Source organism: Pimephales promelas, chromosome 15, assembly GCF_988280905.1.
Source record: "Pimephales promelas chromosome 15, fPimPro1.hap1.1, whole genome shotgun sequence".
NCBI lineage: Eukaryota > Metazoa > Chordata > Actinopteri > Cypriniformes > Leuciscidae > Pimephales > Pimephales promelas.
In genome coordinates, this window is record NC_142783.1 from 12,068,321 (window position 1) to 12,094,866 (window position 26,546).

General features: G+C 38.3%; 1 protein-coding gene and 1 pseudogene across 3 annotated transcripts in view; both read left to right on the top strand.

Moving 5' to 3' along the window:
• Window positions 1-779: 779 nt before the first annotated feature.
• Window positions 780-26,546, top strand: part of akap6 (A-kinase anchoring protein 6) — a 194,284-nt gene continuing 168,517 nt past the window's right edge. For 2 of the 3 annotated variants that reach the window (XM_039681812.2, XM_089120154.1), the window contains exons 1-2: window positions 781-916; window positions 21,814-22,193. In XM_039681812.2, the coding sequence (XP_039537746.2) occupies window positions 21,858-22,193 (336 nt within the window). In that variant the 5' untranslated portion in view covers window positions 781-916; window positions 21,814-21,857. Of the gene's footprint in view, window positions 917-21,813; window positions 22,194-26,546 lie in introns of all 3 variants that reach the window. The other variant, XM_089120155.1, reaches the window with a different exon arrangement.
• Window positions 7,715-12,085, top strand: LOC148973487 (uncharacterized; annotated as a pseudogene).

The following is a 26,546-nucleotide window of genomic DNA, read 5'->3' on the forward strand; positions in this document are numbered from 1 at the left end:
AAAAAAGAGAAAAAAATCATAGAGAAACAAACAATATATATATATATATATAAATTGTTTCTTTATGATTTTATGGTAGGCTACTTTTATTTTGAATTAGCTAGTGTTAAAACGTTAAACGCAACGTATTAAGATTTTAATATGAAACAAATAATATAAGCATAAATATTAAAATATTGGTTTATAGTGCTGTTCTATGTGGCTTTATCTGTTTTAATATACACAATATTTTCATCTGCTATCGTTGTACTGCCATAGTATTTTTTGTAAGGAGAGGGGGGAAAAGGTATTATTTTGAGAGGGATACGAGAAAATAAGTGAAATTTTTATTATCAAGGAAATAGTTGTACATTTTAGAATTTTTGGCCTGATTTTGCAGACCGGCTTACGTTAAACCAGGATTAAGCCTTAGTTAAATTAGGACATTTAAATTGCTTTTATAAACGTGCCTCAGAAAAAAACAAAAAACAAAAAACAACTTACTGGTGTGCATCTCGATACAAAACAGTGGCACTGACATATTTTAAGATATATCAGTGCAAGTTGCTTTAAGTTAAAACATTTGAAACATGCATTTTAGTCTGGGACTAGCCTTGTCAGTGAAACTGTGTGTGTGTTACTGCAAAAGGACAGCACTCTCTCTCTGATGTTGTGCATCTGTGCTTTCACACAGTTCTGCTTCCTCTCTCATCTGAAACCACACCCACCAGGGGCCCCCAGCGAGAGCAGCAACCAATGGGAGAGCAGCACGGCCACTCCATCACTCCTCAGTTTCCAAGGTAACTGGGCTGCTCTCCTGAAAGGCGCTACATCATCAGCATCCGTCCATGAGGCAGGCAGCCTGCAGTGGATCGTATAGCAGGCACCTCCCTCACACAACCGCACTGGATGGGAAAATGGAGTAGGTAGTGTTATGGTGAGTACCCGGCTTCTGTCTTTGACTCCTATGGGCTGCTAGATTTATGCTTCTGTTGATTAAAAGCAGGGTAGATTTGAACATGGATGAGATATGATACTAGCTGGAGTTATAGGGAAATTGTGAAGAGAGAGAGAGAGAGCATTGTTAAAGTGGCCTGCATTGGAAGGACCTGACGCATGCACAAATAGTATCCACAAGGGGGGCCAAACATACATTGCCTTTTCTTTTTGCGGTATTCCTGTTTCTCTGTGTGGTCGGGAACGTGAGCTTGTCAGTGTGTGTGTTCTCCACCCTCCTTACACGGTAGCGTGGCCCAGTGTTTTCAGCTCAATAGCCCTGCTTGTTTGTTTGTGTTGAGCACGTTTCTAGGTCTCCGTTGCATGTCCGTCTTTATGGTGCTGCAGGGTAGGGATTAGGGAACGCAGGATTTAATGAGGAGTTGTGGTCACGCCTGTGTCATTGCTTGGTCATGGTTCTCTCTCCTTTAGATGCTGCCTCGTCACCTTGGGCCCAAACACTCCCTGCATGGGTGGTGTTGCATGACACATGCTCTGAGATATTAGAATAGATTTGCTTGCTTGCTTCCTGATAAGGCCGCATGCGTCCTAAGGTGTGGTGTTGCACCACAGGCTTACAATTAGAATTCATGTTTAACTTGGCTAAGTTAACTTGGTGAAAAAAATGGCATATGACTTGATGGTTTTCTTCAAAGGGCGCAGTTAACATGCTACAGTATATCAGTGCTCATCGTGCACAGTGTACTACATAACAATATACTGTACACATACAATGCGCTATCAGGGGGACACCTCTGCATATAGTGAAGTGCTTCAAATGTAATCTTTTTCATTATAAAATATATATTATCAGCACAACAGTTCAGAGCTGAAATGTTAATTTTGTAGTATTTGGAAAGGAATGTGTTTTTGCACTCTAGCTGGTATGGACTCCACAACCTGATGATCATGTTATCTAGGATTATTTAAATTATGGGCATATTGTGCTCTTTGTATGTGGAAGACATTATAAGTATCAGTGGGACATTAAATATGCCACAAATTCGTTTGCTAGAAATATTCCGTACTCATATAATGTTTATTTTGTAAAACTGTCAGTTTCCTGTTTTTAATTCCAGGTCTAAATAAATAAATAATAAATATTTTAAATATGAATTGTTTGATTTTTACTATTATTTTTTAACACATAGGCCTATATATGTATATATATATATATATATATATATATATATATTTTTTTTTTTTTTGTATATATATATATATATATATATATATATATGAGATGTATTACCCCAATTAATCCATAACTAAATAAAATGAATTCTAATAATAAATTAGCTGATTGCTTGACCTATAAATTATTGGCTGCTCAAATAATCGAAATAATTCAAATATTTTAATAATTAAAATATGTAATTTATCCAAACAAAAGTGTATATTGTGTATATTATAAATAATAGGCTACAAAGTACTGCACTGTAAAAAATGATTTGTTTCTTTTGTCAAATCAACTTAAATAATTTATTTAGTTCAGATAACTTATTATTTTGAGTTTCTTGATTAAATCAATCTCCTTCATTGTGTTAACTCACTTTTTCAAGTTAAATCAACTTAAAATTTTAAGGCAACCAGCTTACTTACTTTTTTAAGTTAAACCAACAATATATTTTTTATTTTGTACAGTGTGTATTCCCAGTTTATGTACTGTATCTAAGGATGTAGGTGAAGAGTAGTTAATATACATTACAGTTAAGTGTGTAAACAATTGAAGGAAAAATCCTGTGATAAATGTACTTGATAAAATGGGTCTGTTAAAGTATTCCGTTTTTATTTTGTCCTTACAGTGTGCTTGTGTGTGTCTAGACGTTTCTTTAAATCTCCTAAGAAAGACAAAAGTTGTGTATTTTGTGTATTTCAGTCCTGTAGCTTTAATAGACACTGTTGCAGTTGTTCACAGCCACCGTTCTGGGTTTTGGGAAACGATTCCTCTGTGATCCGCCCCTCCCTCTCCCACGAGAGCCCTGTTTTATATGGTGATGAGGGTCTGTGCTTAAGCGTCTGTGTCTGTGTTTGAGTGTGGAAGGCAGGGGTTGGGTAAAGAACAGACCCCTCTTTTCCACATATTGACCTTTGTTATAGACCCTGAATTTTCTGTGTAACTGCTTTTTTTGCATATCAAGCCCTGAGCTTGTTATGACGGGGATCAGATGACCCAGAATACTGGGGTGTGTTCTGTGCTCTTGAGAGATAAGGGCATTTCTAATGCATGTTGTGTGTGTAAACAGACTGAAATTAGCACAAGGTTGCTGAAAATGTTGTACTTTAGCAGACTTTCACGCAGGGTAGGAGTTTTTGTGTCTTTCAGCATCCTGACATAGTACAACTGTACACTAAGCTTTTTAAGTGCCGGACCCAAACAAGATTTAAGCCTGACATTAACTAGTATGGTTTGTTTGCAGTTAAAAGCTGTTGTAAATAGTGCTATATTTTTGGCTTCTTCCAGCTCTTTGGTGGTGGTATCATATCTCAATTAATTTCCCATTTGGACACAAAGTGCAGTCAGTCTGTCTCTGTATGATTCTGTCATCATTCAAACATAATGAGAGCAGCTGTCATCTAACTTCACCACCCAGGGTGTGGCAGCAGTCGGTCGGGCAATTATGGAGTATTCTCAGCGAGCTTTGAAAAATATTTAATAATGCTTTAAAAATTGGAATTGATCACCTTCAGTGTTGTTAAATGTTTCAATCTAGATTTAGAAAACTATATTGAATTTGAATCACATTTCAAAAATGCTGTGATGTTAGCAATAGTTATATTTTTTTTGATGTATATTTTAAGTAGTCACTAGCTGATACTCTTATCAGTCAGTGTTTGATAAGGCATTTTCAGATACATTTACACTGTATTATTGTAATGCTGTATTCTGCTGCCAGTCATTGGTGATTCCACTTTGTAAAGAAACAATATGTATACAGTATACTGTAAAACACATGCGTAAGAAGTCTCTATTTTCACAATTTTGTGTTTTTGTAGTTTACACAGAGATGATAATGGTAGTTTAAAAAAAAAAAAAAAAACTTTTTCAGGCCTTGAAAATGCCATTGTCGTGTAAATGAATGGCCAAAACGCATATAAAAAGTTTTCTGTTTTTAGTTCAACATGGTGTCATGTAAACACTCAGTTGCATTGATATTGTATTAGGGTTAGGGATTTGTAAACTATTAATCATTTTAATTAGTTAATAATTATAACTATTTATGATTGTTTTATTTTTATATATTGCCACTCCTTGTTTCTGTTTGAAAAATTGAAAATGAAGAGCACATGTATCAGAACCCTATTGAGTGGCCTTCAAATATCGTCTTTGACAACAGGCGGCCATGGAGTCAAAAAGGTTAGGTGCGACCCAATTTGCACACGGATGCACTATTCTATGCCGTTGTAATATAAATACTGTGAGTTGTGAGGTCACACACACTACTGCAACTGTGGAATGTTGGACATTTCATGCTCTTAACTGTCCTATTTTTCATTTTGTAGCAAAGGGGTCGGGGCTATCAGACTGTAATTGTGTGGACGACAAAATATCCTTAAAATAAAAATCATACACTAGACTAGACAATAGAATAAATAGAGCATATAAGTGCAACAGAACAGTTAAAAGCCATTGCCCTAAAATCATTGTTTTCTTTTAAAAATATAGTCTAAAATTGTTTTACAAACATATTTTCCTATTTTATATGAAATATTTAACCATTAATATATATATATATATATATATATATATATATATATATATATATATATTAATGGTTAAATATTTCATATAAAATAGGAAAATATGTCCTATTGTCCTAAGCAAATATTTGACCTATATACATATATATATATATATATATATATATATATATATATATATATATGTATATAGGTCAAATATTTGCTGAAAAAGTGAAAATAAAGTGACACTATTTTGTTTTCCCTTTGTTGGGTTTAGGAGGGCCAGGAGTAGTATTGAACTTGCTGAATACATGACCTCAACCTTTGGCTGCATTGATGATTGAGGTTAAGGGTTAACAATGTATTGATCAGAAGCAGGTCAAAACTGTCCCGAAGAGATGATGGACAGTTCAACAGAGCTTCCAAAAACATTCAGGTAGTAATAGGGCCACGGCAGGGCTCATTGCGCTTTGACATGTCAGATGTCATACAAAGCATTACGGTCAATAAGCACATTACCATTATTATGGTAAAGACAGGTCTGAGATTGTTAAATTTGTGAGTGAGCTAAAACAATCATATAAAACACTCAAAAATCTGTGGTTAATCGCCATTTGAAGGGTAGAATATTTGTCTCTGTGTCAAGTTAGAACGAGCCATTAGATTGAGAGCATTTTTGTGTTTAGGAAAATTATTTTAACTCGGCATGGTTTCCATAAATGCAATGCTTATGTGTGAAACGTGAGACACGAGTGCAACTTTTAAAGATGCCCATCTAGGTCATGCTTGCATAGAAAAAACATGAAAAAGTTACTCAAAAAAGGCATTTAACGGCTCATAAAGTACCTTCTACCACCATTAGGGCAAACAAACATTCATAGTGGGTCTATATTTACTCACAATTAGAGTCTCAGCACTAATAATATATTGCATTATAGTAGATGTAAGGATGAAAGGACACCAACACACACACACTCATTCAAACTTGTCCCATATAGCAAAGTGACACCACTGAGACTGACCCTGTAATCTACTTTTGCCACTTTTTCTGCACAGAATTATATGATGAACAACGACATTTATATTCTAGGGTGAAAATAAAAAAGGACTATTGAAAAATTAGCCTCTATTAATATTAGCAGGGTTTCTGCTGACTCACACAGGATAGCCCTTGGCTCCTTTCAGAACGTGGACAGAAAGTGTCCTGACTGTGGTTTCCTCCGTTCTCTCAGATGCTGCAGGCGTATTGTTCCAGCACACTCTTTCACAGAATTACATATCAAGAGTCTTTTTGATGGGCTATACTAAACTGTTATTCAAAACATTCAAACTCTCAACTTACCAAAGTTCATTATGTAAAATACAGAACTAATAGATTTGATTCATGTGTTATAATTTATAGTTTAGTTTTATACATTTATTATACTATTTTTTTAATTTGATTTAATAAAAAATAAGATTATTTATGAGGTAATATGGACAGGAGAAATTTAATAAATTACTTTACAATTTTTTTTATTTATTTGTAAAGCATTAGGCCTACATATGTAAATACACTGTAAAAGAGCGACTGAAAAAAGAAACCATGAATAATAAAAGAAAAATTCCTCTATCCTTTCTCCAAAATGGCGGATGTTGCAGTTTGTGAGGGCCTGAATTATTGAAGTTCATCTGATACTTCACAGGTCGTCTCTGATTTAACATGACGTCATATAGCTCATTGTTTCACTGGATGTGTAAAGCTGTGATTATGTGCAAATATTGAACTTGTACCACGTGGTTCTATCTATTTATTTATCTGTCTGTCTGTCTTTCATTCTATCTGTCGCTCTATCCTCTATCGTTCAATCTGTCGTTCTATCTCTCTGTCGCTCTATCACTCTATCCCGCTGTCGTTCTATCTGTCGCTCTATCACTCTGTCGCTCAATCTGTCGTTCTATCTCTCTGTCGCTCTATTGCTCAATCCCTCTGTCGTTATCTCTGTTGTTCTATCTTTCATTCTATCCCTCTGTTGTTCTATCTGTCGCTCTATCCCTCTGTCGTTCTATCTGTCGCTTTATCACTCTGTCATTCTATCCATCTGTCGTTCTATTGCTCTATCATTCTATCTGTCGCTCTATCCCTCTGCCGTTCTATCTGTCACTTTATCACTCTGTCGTAATATCTGTCGTTCTATCTGTCGCTTTATCACTCTGTCATTCTATCCATCTGTCGTTCTATCTGTCACTTTATCACTCTGTCGTAATATCTGTCGTTCTATCTGTCGCTTTATCACTCTGTCATTCTATCCATCTGTCGTTCTATTGCTCTATCATTCTATCTGTCGCTCTATCCCTCTGTCGTTCTGTCTGTCGCTCTATCCCTCTGTCTTTCTCTCTGTTGCTCTATCCCTCAGTCGTTCTACCTGTCGCTCTATCACTCTGTCATTCTATCTGTCGCTCTATCCCTCTGTCGTTCTGTCTGTCGCTCTATCCCTCTGTCTTTCTCTCTGTTGCTCTATCCCTCAGTCGTTCTACCTGTCGCTCTATCCCTCTGTCGTTCTATCTGTCGCTCTATCCCTCTGTCTTTCTATCTGTTGCTCTATCTGTTGCTCTATCGCTCTGTCATTCTATCTGTCGCTCTATCGCTCTGTCGTAATATCTGTTGCTCTATCCCTCTGTCGTTCTATCTGTCACTCTATCCCTCTGTCTTTCTATCTGTTGCTCTATCTGTTGATATCGCTCTGTCATTCAATCTATCACTCTATCGCTCTGTCTTTCTCTCTGTCGCTCTATCCCTCTGTCGTTCTATCAGTCGCTCTATCGCTCTGTCATTCTATCGCTCCGTCGTTCTATCGCTCCGTCGTTCTATCGCTCTGTCGTTCTATCGCTCTGTCGTTCTGTCTGTCGCTCTATCCCTCTGTCATTCTATCTCTCCGTCGTTCTATCCCTCTGTCATTCTATCTGTTGCTCTATCGCTCTGTCGTTCTATCTGTCGCTCTATTGCTCTGTCATTCTATCTGTCTCTCTATCGCTCTGTCATTTTGTCTGTCGCTCTATCCCTCTTTTGTTATATATGTTGCTCTATCCCTCTGTCGTTCTATCTGTCGCTCTATCCCTCTGTCGTTCTATCTGTCGCTCTATCCCTCTGTCGTTCTATCTGTCGCTCTATCCCTCTGTCTTTCTCTCTGTTGCTCTATCCCTCAGTCGTTCTACCTGTCGCTATATCACTCTGTCGTTCTATCTGTCGCTCTATCCCTCTGTCTTTCTATCTGTTGCTCTATCTGTTGCTCTATCGCTCTGTCATTCTATCTGTCGCTCTATCGCTCTGTCGTAATATCTGTTGCTCTATCCCTCTGTCATTCTATCTGTCGCTCTATCGCTCTGTCTTTCTCTCTGTCGCTCTATCCCTCTGTCGTTCTATCAGTCGCTCTATCGCTCTGTCATTCTATCGCTCCGTCGTTCTATCGCTCCGTCGTTCTATCGCTCTGTCGTTCTGTCTGTCGCTCTATCCCTCTGTCATTCTATCGCTCCGTCGTTCTATCGCTCCGTCGTTCTATCGCTCTGTCGTTCTGTCTGTCGCTCTATCCCTCTGTCATTCTATCTCTCCGTCGTTCTATCCCTCTGTCATTCTATCGCTCCGTCGTTCTATCGCTCTGTCGTTCTGTCTGTCGCTCTATCCCTCTGTCATTCTATCTCTCCGTCGCTCTATCCCTCTGTCATTCTATCTGTTGCTCTATCGCTCTGTCATTCTATCTGTTGCTCTATCCCTCTGTCGTTCTATCTGTCGCTCTATCGCTCTGTCATTTTGTCTGTCTCTCTATCCCTCTTTTGTTATATATGTTGCTCTATCCCTCTGTCGTTCTATCTGTCGCTCTATCCCTCTGTCGTTCTATCTGTCGCTCTATCCCTCTGTCGTTCTATCTGTCGCTCTATCGCTCTGTCATTTTGTCTGTCTCTCTATCCCTCTTTTGTTATATATGTTGCTCTATCCCTATGTCGTTCTATCTGTCGTTCTATCCCTCTGTCATTTTGTCTGTCGCTCTATCCCTCTTTTGTTATATATGTTGCTCTATCCCTCTGTCGTTCTATCTGTCGCTCTATCCCTCTGTCGTTCTATCTGTCGCTCTATCCCTCTGTCATTCTATCTGTTGCTCTATCCCTCTGTCGTTCTATCTGTCGCTCTATCGCTCTGTCATTTTGTCTGTCTCTCTATCCCTCTTTTGTTATATATGTTGCTCTATCCCTCTGTCGTTCTATCTGTCGCTCTATCCCTCTGTCGTTCTATCTGTCGCTCTATCCCTCTGTCGTTCTCTCTGTTGCTCTATCCCTCAGTCGTTCTACCTGTCGCTCTATCACTCTGTCATTCTATCTGTCGCTCTATCCCTCTGTCGTTCTGTCTGTCGCTCTATCCCTCTGTCGTTCTGTCTGTCGCTCTATCCCTCTGTCTTTCTCTCTGTTGCTCTATCCCTCAGTCGTTCTACCTGTCGCTCTATCACTCTGTCATTCTATCTGTCGCTCTATCCCTCTGTCGTTCTGTCTGTCGCTCTATCCCTCTGTCTTTCTCTCTGTTGCTCTATCCCTCAGTCGTTCTACCTGTCGCTCTATCCCTCTGTCGTTCTATCTGTCGCTCTATCCCTCTGTCTTTCTATCTGTTGCTCTATCTGTTGCTCTATCGCTCTGTCATTCTATCTGTCGCTCTATCGCTCTGTCGTAATATCTGTTGCTCTATCCCTCTGTCGTTCTATCTGTCACTCTATCCCTCTGTCTTTCTATCTGTTGCTCTATCTGTTGATATCGCTCTGTCATTCAATCTATCACTCTATCGCTCTGTCTTTCTCTCTGTCGCTCTATCCCTCTGTCGTTCTATCAGTCGCTCTATCGCTCTGTCATTCTATCGCTCCGTCGTTCTATCGCTCCGTCGTTCTATCGCTCTGTCGTTCTATCGCTCTGTCGTTCTGTCTGTCGCTCTATCCCTCTGTCATTCTATCTCTCCGTCGTTCTATCCCTCTGTCATTCTATCTGTTGCTCTATCGCTCTGTCGTTCTATCTGTCGCTCTATTGCTCTGTCATTCTATCTGTCTCTCTATCGCTCTGTCATTTTGTCTGTCGCTCTATCCCTCTTTTGTTATATATGTTGCTCTATCCCTCTGTCGTTCTATCTGTCGCTCTATCCCTCTGTCGTTCTATCTGTCGCTCTATCCCTCTGTCGTTCTATCTGTCGCTCTATCCCTCTGTCTTTCTCTCTGTTGCTCTATCCCTCAGTCGTTCTACCTGTCGCTATATCACTCTGTCGTTCTATCTGTCGCTCTATCCCTCTGTCTTTCTATCTGTTGCTCTATCTGTTGCTCTATCGCTCTGTCATTCTATCTGTCGCTCTATCGCTCTGTCGTAATATCTGTTGCTCTATCCCTCTGTCATTCTATCTGTCGCTCTATCGCTCTGTCTTTCTCTCTGTCGCTCTATCCCTCTGTCGTTCTATCAGTCGCTCTATCGCTCTGTCATTCTATCGCTCCGTCGTTCTATCGCTCCGTCGTTCTATCGCTCTGTCGTTCTGTCTGTCGCTCTATCCCTCTGTCATTCTATCGCTCCGTCGTTCTATCGCTCCGTCGTTCTATCGCTCTGTCGTTCTGTCTGTCGCTCTATCCCTCTGTCATTCTATCTCTCCGTCGTTCTATCCCTCTGTCATTCTATCGCTCCGTCGTTCTATCGCTCTGTCGTTCTGTCTGTCGCTCTATCCCTCTGTCATTCTATCTCTCCGTCGCTCTATCCCTCTGTCATTCTATCTGTTGCTCTATCGCTCTGTCATTCTATCTGTTGCTCTATCCCTCTGTCGTTCTATCTGTCGCTCTATCGCTCTGTCATTTTGTCTGTCTCTCTATCCCTCTTTTGTTATATATGTTGCTCTATCCCTCTGTCGTTCTATCTGTCGCTCTATCCCTCTGTCGTTCTATCTGTCGCTCTATCCCTCTGTCGTTCTATCTGTCGCTCTATCGCTCTGTCATTTTGTCTGTCTCTCTATCCCTCTTTTGTTATATATGTTGCTCTATCCCTATGTCGTTCTATCTGTCGTTCTATCCCTCTGTCATTTTGTCTGTCGCTCTATCCCTCTTTTGTTATATATGTTGCTCTATCCCTCTGTCGTTCTATCTGTCGCTCTATCCCTCTGTCGTTCTATCTGTCGCTCTATCCCTCTGTCATTCTATCTGTTGCTCTATCCCTCTGTCGTTCTATCTGTCGCTCTATCGCTCTGTCATTTTGTCTGTCTCTCTATCCCTCTTTTGTTATATATGTTGCTCTATCCCTCTGTCGTTCTATCTGTCGCTCTATCCCTCTGTCGTTCTATCTGTCGCTCTATCCCTCTGTCGTTCTATCTGTCGCTCTATCGCTCTGTCATTTTGTCTGTCTCTCTATCCCTCTTTTGTTATATATGTTGCTCTATCCCTATGTCGTTCTATCTGTCGTTCTATCCCTCTGTCATTTTGTCTGTCGCTCTATCCCTCTTTTGTTATATATGTTGCTCTATCCCTCTGTCGTTCTATCTGTCGCTCTATCCCTCTGTCATTCTATCTGTTGCTCTAGCGCTCTGTCGTTCTATCAGTCGCTTTATCACTCTGCTGTTCTGTCTGTCGCTCTCTCCCTCTGTCATTCAATCTGTCGCTCTATCGCTCTATCTGTCGCTCTGTCCCTCTGTCGTTCTATCAGTCGCTTTATCCCTCTGTCGTTCTATCTGTCATACTATCGCTCTGTCGTTCTATCTGTCGCTCTATCCCTCTGTCATTCTATCTGTCGCTCTATCGTTCTGTCATTCTATCTGTCGCTCTATCCCTCTGTCGTTCTATCTGTCGCTCTATCCCTCTGTCATTCTATCTGTCATTCTATCGCTCTGTCGTTCTATCTGTCGCTCTATCCCTCTGTCATTCTATCGCTCTGTCGTTCTATCGCTCTATCGTTTTATCTGTCATTCTATCCCTCTGTCATTCTATCACTCTGTCGTTCAATCTGTCGCTCTATCCCTCTGTCGTTCTAATGATGTATAGATGTATCTGTTGCTCTGTAGTCTGTATATCTATCTTTTGCTGTGTAGTTCTACTGCTCTGTTGATCTGTCGGTCTGTTTGTCATTCTATCTGTTGTTTTATCTATCATACTATCTATTTATCTCCTTATGTCTTTGAGCAGGCATAATGTGTTTTACAGGAAGCAGCATAGGCCAAATTTAAGTGAAGTTCCATTTTAAATCCACTGATTTTTTAGTGTAATGGTGTCTTCTCTGATCTCTAGACTTCTTTACCTGCTATATATTAATACAAAATCTATTGCGAATGCTAAAAGCATCAAATCTGAGCATACACTCTCATGTCTGACCTCAGCATCTGGTGTAGGTCAAGGTTAGAGAGGAGACGGGCAGGTTTTCATCCAGACGAGAACAGAAGGGAAGAGAGTAGATGGATAGGGAGATGTTCTGCCAGGGACACTGCTGCAGGTGTGTGAAGGGTAATGAACCATGAGCTGGCAGCTTTTACTCCTCTACCATTCGTCCTACAGTTTTGTTCACTACTGCATAGGTTCTTTTGTGTTAGGCCATCCTAAAACAGCCTTTATGGTGGTTAGCTGGTCAGCACATAACACTTTCTTCAGACAATGTTTAAAAAATCTAGTTTCTTTAATTATTTTGATATAATCTGATGTGCATAAAATGCCTTTGAAGCAGGAGATCTGCTCCTGCAAAGGGATTATAAAGGTTCTTCATTTCATTATCAAATGTCAGATGACCACTTTAGATTTAAGTTTTAAAATGATGTAGGCTGGACAGATTATTACTTCTTTATTGCATGTAAGAAGCTTGTTCAATTCTATCAGAATTGAATCCTCTTGTATAAACCGTTTTCTGGTGTCTTTTTTTATTCCACTTATTCCACTAATTTGCTCCATTTCTTATGGAAGTTTGTTCCGAAATGGAATAAAACAATGTAAAAGATAATTGCAACTCTCAAAATTCGGACTTCTTGCAATTCTGACTCTTTTTTTTCTCAGAATTGAGATATATAAACTCGCAATTATGACTTTTTTTTGCAATTGCAAATCTATATCTCGTAATTATGACTTTTTTTCTTGCAATTCTGTTTTTTTATCTCGCCACTATGGCCCCGTTTACACGAAGGGAAAACGCAGATATTTCCCCTACGGTTTGGCCTCTCATTTACACGAAAACCCTGTTTTTATCACGGAAAACGATTATTTCTAAAAACTCTGGCCAAAGTGGAGATTTCTGAAAACGCCAGTTATGTGTTGTCGTGTGAACTGGGAAAAATGGCGTTTTAGTTTCTCTCTTGTCGATTCTGAGGATTCTGATTGGCTTGCATGGCTTTATCCTTAACCCCTACACTGCCGCCAACAGGTTTGGCATAGTTGTGATGGCGCTCAACGGCGTATTTATGCGGGTGTGTGAACGATGTTATTTTTGAAAACGGAGAGGGGGGAAATATTTGTTTCGCTAAATACCCGGCTTTGTTTAAACGTGGCCTATGACTATGACTTAATAACTAGCAATTGCGAGTTTATATCACAATTCTGAGAATTTCTTGAAGGTGTGAGGAATATTTAAGAAGGGAGGCAAATTTCTGCCACATAGCCTAACTGCTTGTGGATACAATTAATAATTCAGAGGATTTGGGACAGAGCCCCAGAGAGAAGAATGCTGTCACAGTCCTGCTGTCTGGATTAAAGCTTAACACTGTATAAAGCAGATGTTCCACTGTATACATTTACAGAGGACTTTCTTCTCTTTGACATTGCAGAGTGAAACAGCAGAACAAGATTGCTCACATTATAATCATCAAAGCTGTCTGCTCGGCAAACACACAATATAGATTGCGTTTTTGATTCCTTGTGGGACCAGAGGAAATGTTATTGATTGGAGTTTGCTCTTACAGAGCTCACGAGACTGAGATGAGTTTCCAGTTTTGTTTAAGTAACTTTGTCTCAGATTTTTCTCTCAAAATTCCTTGAGATAAATAAATGCATCACTTTACAAGTAATTGCTTGTAAATTTTGAATGATTGTATAAATGTTTGATGATCTAAATGATTGATTTTTCTTTTATGCCAAAGTAAATATCACATTCCATCATGTAAATTTCCTACCGTAAATATATAAAACATTTATTTTTGTGAGTGAATGCAGCACAATCGCGAACATAAATGGAAAACTTTAAAGGCGATTTTCTCAATGTTTACATTTTTTTGCACCCTCAGATTCCAGATTTTCAAATAGTTGTATCTCGACCAAATATTGTCATATCCTAACAAACCACACATCAATGGAAAGCTTATTTATTCAGCTATAAATCTCAATTTGGTCAATTTGGTCTCAAAGTCTGGTTTTGTGGTCCAGGGTCACAAATAATTACAAAGAAACATTTAGCTTCGGCTACTCTGTGTATTAGGTACGGCGTTACTGACCGCACGTTTTACAAGATAATATATTTGTCAATGACACTCAGGATCTGTTGTTCACCATGCCAATCATCTCTTCTTACTCTCGTCACGTTATGCCGGGTTCAGACAACACAATATTTTTGTCTGTTATGATAGTCACTGTGTCAGATTATGTGATTCTGACTCCTAAATTCCTGTCATGGACAAGAAACATCTCAAACTACATGTTGCTTCCAGACCAATCATTGCTTGTTGTCTTTAACGACGTGTGTGATATTATAGAGAAGGCAGAACTAGCGGCTGACTTCCAGAAACAAGAGCATAAACAAATGACTACTGAAGCGGCGACTTTGCTAAAGGTTAATTCCAGTATTCACCTGGTTGCTGAAGCATCTCCAGCATTTATTTTTTTTTCACTCTGTCATGGTAATCCCGCAAGGAAAAATCATAAAGGCAGGAGTATTATTGCCATAGCTCCACAAACCTTTCCTCCATTGCATAATTCCACCTAGCATCACCAATACCATCATCTCTCTTTCGTTTCGCAATGCTTGAAAGCTGTGTACAGAAGAGCTTCTGTGCTCCAACGGATCGTGGAAAAATTACTGACACAGACGCATCAGGTTTATTAGGCTACTGTCACTTTAAGAGCGAATGCACATATTTAATACTGCTACTCTTTCTGTGTTCTCTTTCTCAATTGTTTATTTTCACTTCAGGCAAATTCAACTGTTTACATCAATAATCACAAAGACAGGCTTTTTGACAATTTTGTTTGTATTTTGCCAAATAAGCTGCAGAAGAGAACTGAATTCAGGATTGCGTGCTGTCCAAGAGGCGGCTTTCTGTGTGTGTGAGTACCACATTGAGTTATTTTCGTGGCTTATTGCTCTTAAAGGAGTAGTTCACGTTTGAAAAAAACTTTTGCTGACAATTTATTCACCCCCATGTCATCCAAGATGTCCAAGTCTTTCTTTCTTCAGTCGTAAAGAAATTAAGGTTTTGATGAAAACATTCCAGCATTTTTTCTCCATATAATGGACATCAATGGGAACCAAATGGTTCAAGGTCCAAAAGACAGTTTCAGTGCAAACTGTTCAAAGGGCTTTAAACGATTCCAGATGATGAATAAGGGTCTTATCAAGCGAAACGATCACTCATTTAATAAATAAATAACATTCAACAAATTGGTTTAATAAATTGGTTCATTCAACGAACGAAACGAACGAATTGACTCGGAACAAGATTCTTTCATTTTGATAAATGAGTTTGAACAGGAGAGTCACGAACGTGCATCACAGAACAGAGCAAGTCGAGCATTTAAGCTTATAAAACTTAAACTTTTTTTTTTTTTTTAAACGAGCGATCGTTTCGCTTGATAAGACCCTTATTTATCATCTGGAATCATTTAAAGCTCTTTGAACAGTTTGCACTGAAAATGTCTTTTGGACCTTGAACCGTTTGGTTCCCAATGAAGTCCATTATATGGAGAAAAATCCTGGAATGTTTTTATCAAAAACCTTATTTCTTCTCAACTGAAGAAAGAAAGACATGGACATCTTGGATGACATGGGGGTGAGGAAATTATCAGCAAAAGTTCTTTGAAAAGTGAACTACTCCTTTATATATTAACTCTTTTTAACATTGGACACATGACTCGTACATACGTGTGATATGCATAGTCTACACGCTGTCTGTCAACCTAAAATTTTGTCTCTAAATTTTTGTAGCTGAAGAAAGAAAAGTTAATTTTGGTTTGGTCTTTTTGCTCTCCATTTAATCTCATACGGGTAGTTGTGTTGCGTTGCTCGCTCTCATTGTAGATGGGGTGTCATATGGAAATAGCCACACTATAACTCAAACGATGCCAGTCAAAGTGAATCACAGTCTGACTGGAAATAGGTTTTAAATGCAGTTAGAGGGTTTAATGTGGGTGTTAAGGGATTACTATAGCAGCAGCAGAGACTGAACTCACCCACACGACCATCATTCACTCCCAGTACTGCTCGTCTCTATCGATTTTAGTTCACTCATTTATCCAAACCAGCATGAAATATACAGAGAGATGCCTTATCATCATGTTCTCAGCGAGAGTTCTGACCCTGAAACTCATTCTGATGCTAAATACAGAACTTGTGCTCTGCATAAAGACTGCTGAGGATAAATTATGCAGTCACATTCTGATGTTTGGTGAGTTACTGTTGGAACATTTCGTGTGAATGTATTTTAAACTAATAATAATATCATAATTATATAGGGAGTAAGTATTTTGTGTTAAACATACGCTATTTTAAATGGTAAACAATGTATTTAATGTTTACCAGAGAGCTCAGCTATTGATATAAGAAAAAAATGACTATGTTTATGGAGGTCTAGGAGTGACACTTACATATAAAATATAATGAAGGAATCAGTTATCAATTTAATAATTTAGTGATCAATTTAAATTCAGACATAAAAATGGAAATAAATCCCTTTTTGAAATGGACAATTAACAGACAAACGCAAAACTGTTTATTTAATTAATGTTTTATATCCATATCTACCGATATGGCTTATCATATTTACATTTTTTAACATTTTTAATGTAAGATATTTTGTCCATTTTTCTGTTCGAATTATTAAAATGATACCGATTCCTTCATAATTTGCAAAAATTTTGCCTGTTTTCGAACAGTTTTCCAGTATTACAAACAATTTATCATAATTACACAAAGTGTATATAGTTCATTTGGTGATACTCAGCTCTAAAATCTTCAGTTTAATGTAAAGCATGACCATTTTTTCTCAGATGCAGCTGCATAGTTTTTTGTCGAAATGTGGTGTGAAACTCTATTTACTAAGAAGCAGGAGATTGACCCATTTTGAGTTCTAACAGTGGCTGCTTGCTCGTTTCAGGGGATTTTGTGAAGTCAGCAGAGCTAATGGCTGGTTTATTTAGTGCCTGTATAATTAAGAAACGCTTTTGGCTCTTGGACAGTTGCACAGAAGTTAATTTTGCCATGTATTATTCCATCTGTTGTTTATTGTTTTTGCAATGATGCTTTTGCAGTATGAAAATGAAGCAGGGAGAGTGACACGTGCGGATCAAACTCGGGAGAGACTCGGGTTCGAATCCACTGTGAGACACCAATGTGTCCCTGAGCAAGACACTTAAAGGGATAGTTCACTTTGAAATTAATTTTTGGTATGTTTTAGCTTACCTCAAGGGCATCCAAGATGTAGCCTAGGTGTCTTTGTTTCCACGGTATTTTAAATTTTGATATTTTTAAGTCAAACCGTTCTTGTCTGTCAGTCATATAATGGAGGTCTATGGTCACCACCTCAAAGAGCATGCACAGAGAAGTCCACATCTACATCTACATCAGAAGTCCAAGTTAAACATGAAACCACTGTGGTTTAATTTGTGAAACCACAAATTAAACATGAAACCAAATTAAACATGAAACCACTCGTTTCGAGTCTTAGGCCATCAATGTGTACGAGTCATTAAATAATTTTTAATTTGGACTTCTCTGTGCATGCTCTTTGAGGAGGACCCCATATACCTCTATTTAATGACTGACAGACAAGAACGGTTTGACCTAAAAATATCGGTTTGATATTATCGGTTTGACCTAAAAATATCGGTTTGACCTAATAAAATTGAAACTACTGCAGAAACAAAGATGCCTACATCTTGGATGCCCTTGAGGTAAGCTAAAACATACCAAAAATGAATTTCAAAGTGAACTATCCCTTTAAGTCATGGTTAAAACGTAAATTAAGGCTTTGTTGGGTTATTCCAATAATTAAAAGGACAATCAGTCTTGATCAGTCTTAATAAAGATCTGCTAAATTCTAAATACAACTGAGATGATAATATAATAATGCCTAATCAAACTTTCATAAAGTTTAACAATAAAGCAGTTCAGTCCAATTCTAAATATCTAGATATCCACAAGTTTCCGAGGGGCGCTCCTGTAAAAAATAAAGTGGGTGAAACTTCCGGTGACGCGGCGGAAGTAGCATTCCAATGGTATTTTGTGTGTTAGTTAGCGAAGAGGCTAGCTGTTTTTCTAAGAATTATTTTACTATTTAAAGACACAAATCTTTATGAGAGATGTCGTTACGGAGCTCAGGGACAACATGTGCTGCTCGCGGTTGTATATATAACCGGACTAAACTAATTTAGTGGCTTAAACGGGATTGTTTTGAACATAAGCTGAAAACGAAATCAGAGTGATTCTGCCAGAGCCCGTCTCTGATCCTGCCAACGACTGTAGTTTCCATCACCTCCCAAAAGACGACGAATCTTCCTGTGTACATTTGTTTAAATTCTTAATGTTCTATAAACTCTATCAGCATGTGATTGGCTGTTTTCTACTGATGTTACACCTAAACTCAGGATCAAAGCCTGTGTTGACAGAATACCAAATTTGCCAGTTAATGTATTCAAGCAGCACATTGATTTATAATTTTGAATAAACTCCAAAGCACAATGACTAAGTGTGTATTTTTTATTTTAATTGTTTGTCAGCTCACACAACTGTCTGTCATCATGCCTTGATGAGTATTGATTATTAATAATGTTATTATAATACTCCCAATCAACTACTGCGGAGGGTAAAGGTACTGTTATTTCACCCTTTTGAATTTCGTTGAGGTTGTGTTCCCACATCGTTAGCTAGTTTGGATCGCTATAACTTGAATGACTGTCAACTGTTGAATGAACGAGTGTCAAGCATGTCAAATCGCGCTTTGTTTACTTCCAACCGGAAGTCGCGCCCACTTTTGACGCAAGGCCTCATGGGGCGTAGGAAACTTGTGGATAGCAATTGTAAGTCGCTTTGGATAAAAGCGTCAGCTAAATGAATAAATGTGAATGTAAATTTAAATGTAGCTTCTTGTATTGGAAGGGAAAATAACTAAATCTACATTGTGTTCACATTCTCTCTGCTTATATCCTTAACAGATTGGAAATAAACTAATATGTAAAGTTCATGACTGCATCTGATATCATTTCAGCCTTAAAAAAACTCCCAAAATGCACTGCTTTATTTTGGTGTACATTACAGTAGGACATTTTTCATGGATTACCTTTTAATGTGGTGAAGATTGATGCAATCAACATCTCATTATACACAAATCAAAATGTGTTTCTAGTCTTATCTTGACAATATTTTGAGATCTTAGTTGGATCAGTTTTTGAGATATGAGATATGATTTAGAGTGTGTATGTCATGTTTTTAATATATGCATGCATGTGATGTGATGTTCTACTGTAAGGCCCTTTATAATCCTGTGTGAACTCTTGTTTGTATGTTCCCCTGATGCATTGTCATTGTAACTCCTATGTGTTTGCAAACACATCTGAAATGATTCTATCTGCCCTTTCAAGTTGAATGTCATCTCATGAATTAGTTTGAACGGCTTCATCTGTGTTTTAACAAATAGTACATGCAGATGAGCTGTAAATGCCAGGAAGTCATATTATCTGAATAATTAATCTGACTGCTGTGATGCTGTTGGTGGGAGGGAATCGCTCTGTGCTGAAGCAGCATATTAAACAGACGTACAGACTGGATCGTTCAAGATATTGATTTCCAATCGTTGACTTCCCTGTTGCAGTGGCCTAGATATTCAATTCTGGTTAATGCCGGTGAGACGGCCTCATAATGACAGTCGATTGTTCCGGTTCAGCATCATCTTCATTACCATCACAGATTTCTTTGTGTAGGATGGAAATGACCTCAGCTTCTGATAAAATGACGCTGTGTATGACCTCATTGTGCATTATTCATGGGCATATAGTAATACTGGCCATGTTTCAGTAGCTATTGTGGCATTGTGGGACCCACATTTTCTTTTGGTTATATACTGTTAAAGGGATAGTTCACTTTGAAATTAATTTTTTATGGTTTTGTTTCCACAGTAGTATCAATTTTGATATTTTTAGGTCAAACCGTTCTTGTCTGTTAGTCATATAATGGAGGTCTCAAAGAGCATGCACAGAGAAGTCCAAATTAAACATGATTTAATGACTCGTAAATGTAAGTACACATTGATGGCCTAAGACACGAAACGAGCGGTTTTCTCACACAAAGCGCTCGTTTCATGTCTAGGCCATCAATGTGTACTTACATCTACGAGTCATTAAATCATGTTTAATTTGTGCTTAATCTGTGCTTAATCTTTGAGGTGGTGACCATAGACCTCCATTATATGACAGACAAGAACAGTTTGACCTAAAAATATCAAAATTGAAACTACTGCGGAAACAAAGATACCTACATCTCCCTTGAGGTAAGCTAAAACATAACAAAAATTGATTTCAAACTGAACGATCCCTTTAAGTCATGGTTAAAACGTGAATTAAGGCTTTGTTGGGTTATTCCAATAATTAAAAGGATAATCAGTCTTGATCAGTCTTAATAAAGATCTGCTAAACTCTAAATACAACTGAGATGATAATATAATAATAATGCCTAATCAAAGTTTCATAAAGTTTAATAATAAAGCAGGTCAGTCCAATTCTAAATATCTACGTATGTAGTTGTCCTGTCCCAAAGTTAAAAAAGTTGTCCTGCAAAGTTTTTAAGTTAAATAGTTAATAGATGCTTTTAATTGGTTTAGTGTAGCCTATTTTTTTATTATAAAATAACATTCATTAATATTTAGAATTAGCTTTTAATTTTATTATTTTCATTTTTTTCATCTTAGTTTTTGTAATTTTGTTATGTGCTTTTATCATTTGAATTAGTCTTTACAATTTCTAGCTTTAATTTACTTTTAAGTTTTAGCACCAGTAATCATAATACCAAAAATGAGAAATGTTACCTTGGCAAATAACTGAAATAAAATAAGCTTTTCATTTAATATTTATATTACATTTAATTTCAGCTTTATTTGAATTATCGAAAATTTGTACTAGTTGCAGTTAATGATAACAACACTTAAAATATTTTGTATTGATCACCTTTATATGGTCACATATCAAACATACTGTTTATATTAGTTTAATTATTGTTTGCCATTGTATTTTATCATGTTATCATGAAAATAGACAGTAGTGCTGACCTGGCAATATGCACATAATCCTCAATGTACGTGATTTAAAATAGTTGATCCAGGATTAAACCGATTGTGAAGGTTTTTTATTTTTTTTACATGGATTTTAATTCCCAATGACATCAATATTTGAGAGTTTTGTGACTTAGTTTTGCTTTGAGGTCATCTATAAGCTAGTGTAGTCTAAAGTAAACGACAAATGCAACTTTTTAGTGTGTATATCAGCTGAAATGTAGTCACTTTTCCTCTTCTGGGAAAATAGATGATATTATTGATGACTAATCATTTGTCTAATAAAATGATCTCTGGATTGAGGTAGAGGATGTCATTATAGGTCCGCCAGCTCAAGTATGAATTTTGTAGGGTGTAAAATGTTCCCTGAACCAACTTTGCACTGTGTTTTGTCTGTGATTAGTGTTTTATCCATGTAGCAATGCTTTTTTCCCTTCAAAATGGAAAATAATTCCCCAAGATGAGAAATCCCTGTCTTTTCAAATGCCTTGCCATGTGCACGAGAGTAAATTTACATGCTGTCATCCATGACATTGACCACCATTAGATTTGCATCCCAAATTACCTCTGGCTTTCCATATTTAACAAAATCTGGCAGCTCTTTTAATATTTATGTCTGTTTTGCACTCTTACTACATGTATGTTTTATCTCATCCTCTCTTCTCTCTGAACAGCTAAACCGAAAGGCCCCGTCCTCAGGATCACGCTGTGTTTCACCATGAACGTTGCAGTATCACCGATGGCCAGTGAGGCTTCCTCCCCTATGATAACCTCTGTAACTCCCACCCTGGAGCCCGGCCTCGATAAACACGATGATCCGGACCTGTGTGGGCCCAGCGTCAGCGGGGATGGGCCGACCCAGAAACAAGATCCCTACCACAGGTACCAAAAACCTCCTCCTCTCCACACAGGGGCCGACTGGAAGGTGGTCCTCCACCTGCCGGAGATAGAGACCTGGCTAAGGACCACGACAGAGAGAGTCAGAGATCTCACACACTCTGTGCAGCAAGACAGCATCAATAGACACGTGGATGTGCACCTGGTGCAACTCAAGGTAAGAGTGCCTTAAATTGTAACCGCTTTGTATTGTTACAATGTCGGTGGTAAATTAACAATGTTAACTCGTTCTCTGTGTTACCTGGGGCGAGAAATGAGCAAAAGTATTTTGACAGCTCCAGGGCTTTTGTGAAAACTACAGATTATATTTTTTTGTATCTCCGCCCACAGACAGTCTGATTTACAGGGGTTAATTAACAGAACAGTTATTGTAAGGGTAGGTTTATCACTGAAATTGTATTGTACTATGTCTACTCTTTAAAAATGGTACAAATGGTACCATAAGCTTTCTTACCTGTACGTGATTGCGTTTTGCTTCAGGGAGTAATTCGTAAGTATTTCCTTCTAAAGCAAGGCAGTATTTGATTCTAGTCGAGCGTATTCATATCAGACTGGTGGCAGGGCCTTGGACAGCATCATGACCAGTGCATTATGGGTGTTGAAGCAAAAGGGAAGGAAGACGACAACCTTTTTTTGTTTTCACTAGTCGGGTAGCACCTATTACATTTTTTTCACCTTTCCACTGCATAGACAGCCAGGTCTAATTGGTAGCACATTTTTTCCAGTGGTGAATTACTGATTTATATACTTGATTCTGATTGGTGAAATGCAGCATTGAGAAGATAGTTTCATATAGTGATGCTAAAAGTATATTTCTAATTTTCAGCATCATTACTCCAGTCTTCAGTGTCACATGATCCTTCCAGGGCTGTACAGTGCGATATATTGCATACGGAAAAATCGGTTTGTGCGACGAATAAATGTACCACAGTAGCACACTTGCAATACAGTTATGAATACGTGTGAGACAGAATCCCCCGACTCCCACTCCCAATCTTAAATTGCAATGTGTGTACTTGCAATGTGTGACACTTTTCCAAATTACTAAGGATTAAAGTTTTTTATTAATAAGGATTAAAGTTATCTTTCGTAGCCTACATGTGAAATATTTTTTTCTGTTCAGACAATATTTTTTTTACAGTCTATGGTTCAGACTGCAGTTTCTTGGCACATCCAAATTGGTTGTCACTGCTGTGATTATTTTTTTACTGGTCCAGTTTTCTCCATGTTAAGTTTTAGAAAATTTGAATAAAGCCAATCTTTTATTTTATGCACGCAAGCAGAGGTTTTGTCGGTTGTGACAGATTAACACAGTCTCATCCCAAGAAGTCATGTAACTGACGTCTTGGGACGTCTTTTGACCATACATCAACATCCGCCTTTTTAGGGTACTCTTAAACGTCGGTTACATGACGATCCCGGGCCGTCATACAACTGACGCTTTACCTTTAACGTCTGTTATGGGGACGGGGTAGGTTTAGGTCTGGGGTAGGGTTAGGATCCGATAACGTCATCTAACCGATCTTGACGTATGGTCAAAAGACGTCCCAAGACCTCAGTTATATGACGTCTTGGGATGAGACTGCGCTGGACAGATAGAGCTGGTGTACAGATAGTATATAATTAGATGTCATCTGCGTAAAAATAATAATTAAAACCATAAAGGTGGAAGATCTGACCAAGAGGTATTATGTAGATTATGAATAATAATGGCCTGAGAACGGATCCCTGGGGGACACCTTGCTTCAGGGGGACAGTAGGTAAACAAAAATCTTGAACTGAAATGTAGAATTGTCTGTCAGAGAGAGAGATAGAAAGAAAACCAAGAAAGAGCAGCACCAGAAATACCCACATTTGAAAGGCGAGATATGAATAGTTGATGGGAGACGGTATCAAAGGCAGAGCTGAGGTCGAGCAGCAGAAGTATAGACAGAGAACCAGAGTCACTAGAAAGAAGCAGATCATTCAGTACCTTGACTGGTGCAGATTCAGTACTATGAAGAGGGCGAAAACCAGATTGAAAAGGATCAAATAAATTATTATCGACTAGAAAAGACTGAAGCTGGGAAGCAACAGTACTTTCCAGTAATTTTGCTATGAAGGGTAGATTTGAAATAGGGCGATAATTAGATAAAACTGAGAACAGGGGTAACAGCAGCAGTTTTGAGTGGCAGAGGTAAGAGATGCATTTTTGAAGTGAGAGATAAGTGCTGAAGTAACTGAATGGCAGAGTTTCATAAGAGTGGTAGGAGCAGGGTCAAGATGAAGGGTTGGATTTCAAAATTAACTCAGAGACAGAAACTGGAGTAGTCAGAGAAAAGAAAGTCAAAGACTAGATTGATTCGGCAAATATCTAATATCCGTTGCATCATTAGAGAAGCACTGGTGGACGGTGTCTGTCTTTTCTAGCAAGTGATTCATGAATGAACAGCAAAGTTCATCTGAAGCTAGAGCAACCTGAGATGGAGGTTTAGTAAGTTTATTTATTGTGTTAAATAATGCTTTTGGCCTTTATTAATTATAGCAGATACAAAACTAGAATGAGCCGAGTTCAGGGCCGATTCGCAATTTTTGACATGTTCAATAAAAGCCAAATAGTGAACAGTCAGGCCAGTTTTATTGTAGAGATGCTCAAGCCGTCTACCTGTGGCCTTTAGTATACGAAGCCCAGGTGTGTACCAAGGAGAAGAATGAGTGGAAGGGACGCTTCTGGTCTTAACAGGATTTCAGAAATTATAAAGATATAACTAGATAATAGCAGGAGATATCAAATACAGAGATTATAAGAGGCAATGGAGGTGCAAAATGATGCAGTAACAACAGCTTTGAGATTGCGGTAGGATAACAGTTCGTCCCCTTGGAATTATAAGGTTCTGACATTTTTGTCGAAATTGAGTTATTCACATTTTCTTATTCTGTGGCAATTTATTTACATTATGTGATGTGTTTTGTACATTTAGGGTCCCTGTTATTTTTATGTTTGAAAGAAACTTGTTCCCCATACACATTTTCCTATATGGAATGCAAAAACTTTGAAGCTCAATATCTCAAAACTGCTCAGAACCTTATAATTCCAAGGGGACGAGTTGTTGAACATTTCTTTTGCATCGGCAAGCTTAAGCTAAAATCAAGAAGTTTATGATCTGAGATACCGGTATCAGATGAAGAGATGGAAGAGATATTGACCCTCGATGTATATATCAAATCAGTAGGAACATTATCATGCTGAATCAGATGAAAACTTTCAAAATAGAAAGTAACCGATTATTGTTAGAGCAAACAGCATCAACATGAATATTAAAGTCACCGAGCAGTAGAATGGGAAATGACTAAGAGCAGGCAAGGGTCAACAGTTCACTGAGTTCAGAGAAAAGGTTGGACAGGACCTTAGGAGGACGATAAAGCAAGATAATTATAAGAGAGACAGCCTTCAGGCTTAGAGACCCCGTTTACACCTGGTATTAAAATGCGATCTGTATCCAGATAAGTTATCCGGATAATAAAAAACGCATGTTAATGCAAGGTGTAAACGCGTTGTGATCGGATCGTGATCGGATCTGCCTGACCACATCTGGAGGTAGTCTGGCTCGCATTGTGTCCGGATCTTTACTAGGTGTAAACGCAATCTGGTTGTTGAAACCACATATGTATATTTTACTCCTCCCAAAAATGCTAAAAAATAAACGAGTGAGAGCGTGTTATATAGGCTATGTCATGTTATAGCCTAGTCAGATGCGACACGCGACACGCATCACCGCAGATGAGCAGCTGAGCGTCTATTCAACGTGCAAACATCGCAAATAAAAGTGAAAGTAAGTCACAGACGCAGTTAACACATCTTCAAGTAAAGAAACGAAATTATCTTACCAGGCCTGTTGCCACTCTCTCTTATTGATGTCTCTGATTTGGAAATTAGCTGATGATCAATAAAATGCCGCTCAGATCTGTTGCTTTTGGTGGCGTGCAATCCAATAAATCTGCATATAACGCAGGAGGTGAAGATCGGATTTATATCCGTTTTGCAAAAACACATTTATGTGGCCAGGTGTAAATGGAATCAGTACTTATTATCCGGATAACTTATCTGGATACAGATCGCATTTTAATACCAGGTGTAAACGGGGTCTAAGTGTTATAGGCCCTAAGCTATGGAATAAGCTGCCCCCTAATCGTTGTGCCACCCCTAACCTCCAGGGCCCGGTTCCCCAAAACGCTCTTATCGCTAAGTAGTTCTTAACCTATTCCTTAACCTCTCTCTTAACTTAATGGCACGATTCCCGACACGTTCGTAAGCTAAGTATATCTTCTGTAAGTCACACTTTCGTAAGGTTGGTCTGGACTATTCGTAAGCTCTCTCAGCGTTGTTTGAGCTCAAGACGCTAGTTGCTGCCACTGTGCAGCAGTCTTTACAAATCAGCGCAGCACAGTACAAGTGAATCTATGGTATGTTGACATTGTTGTGGCTCAACAATGATTTTATATTTTGGACATTTTAAGACTAATAATAACA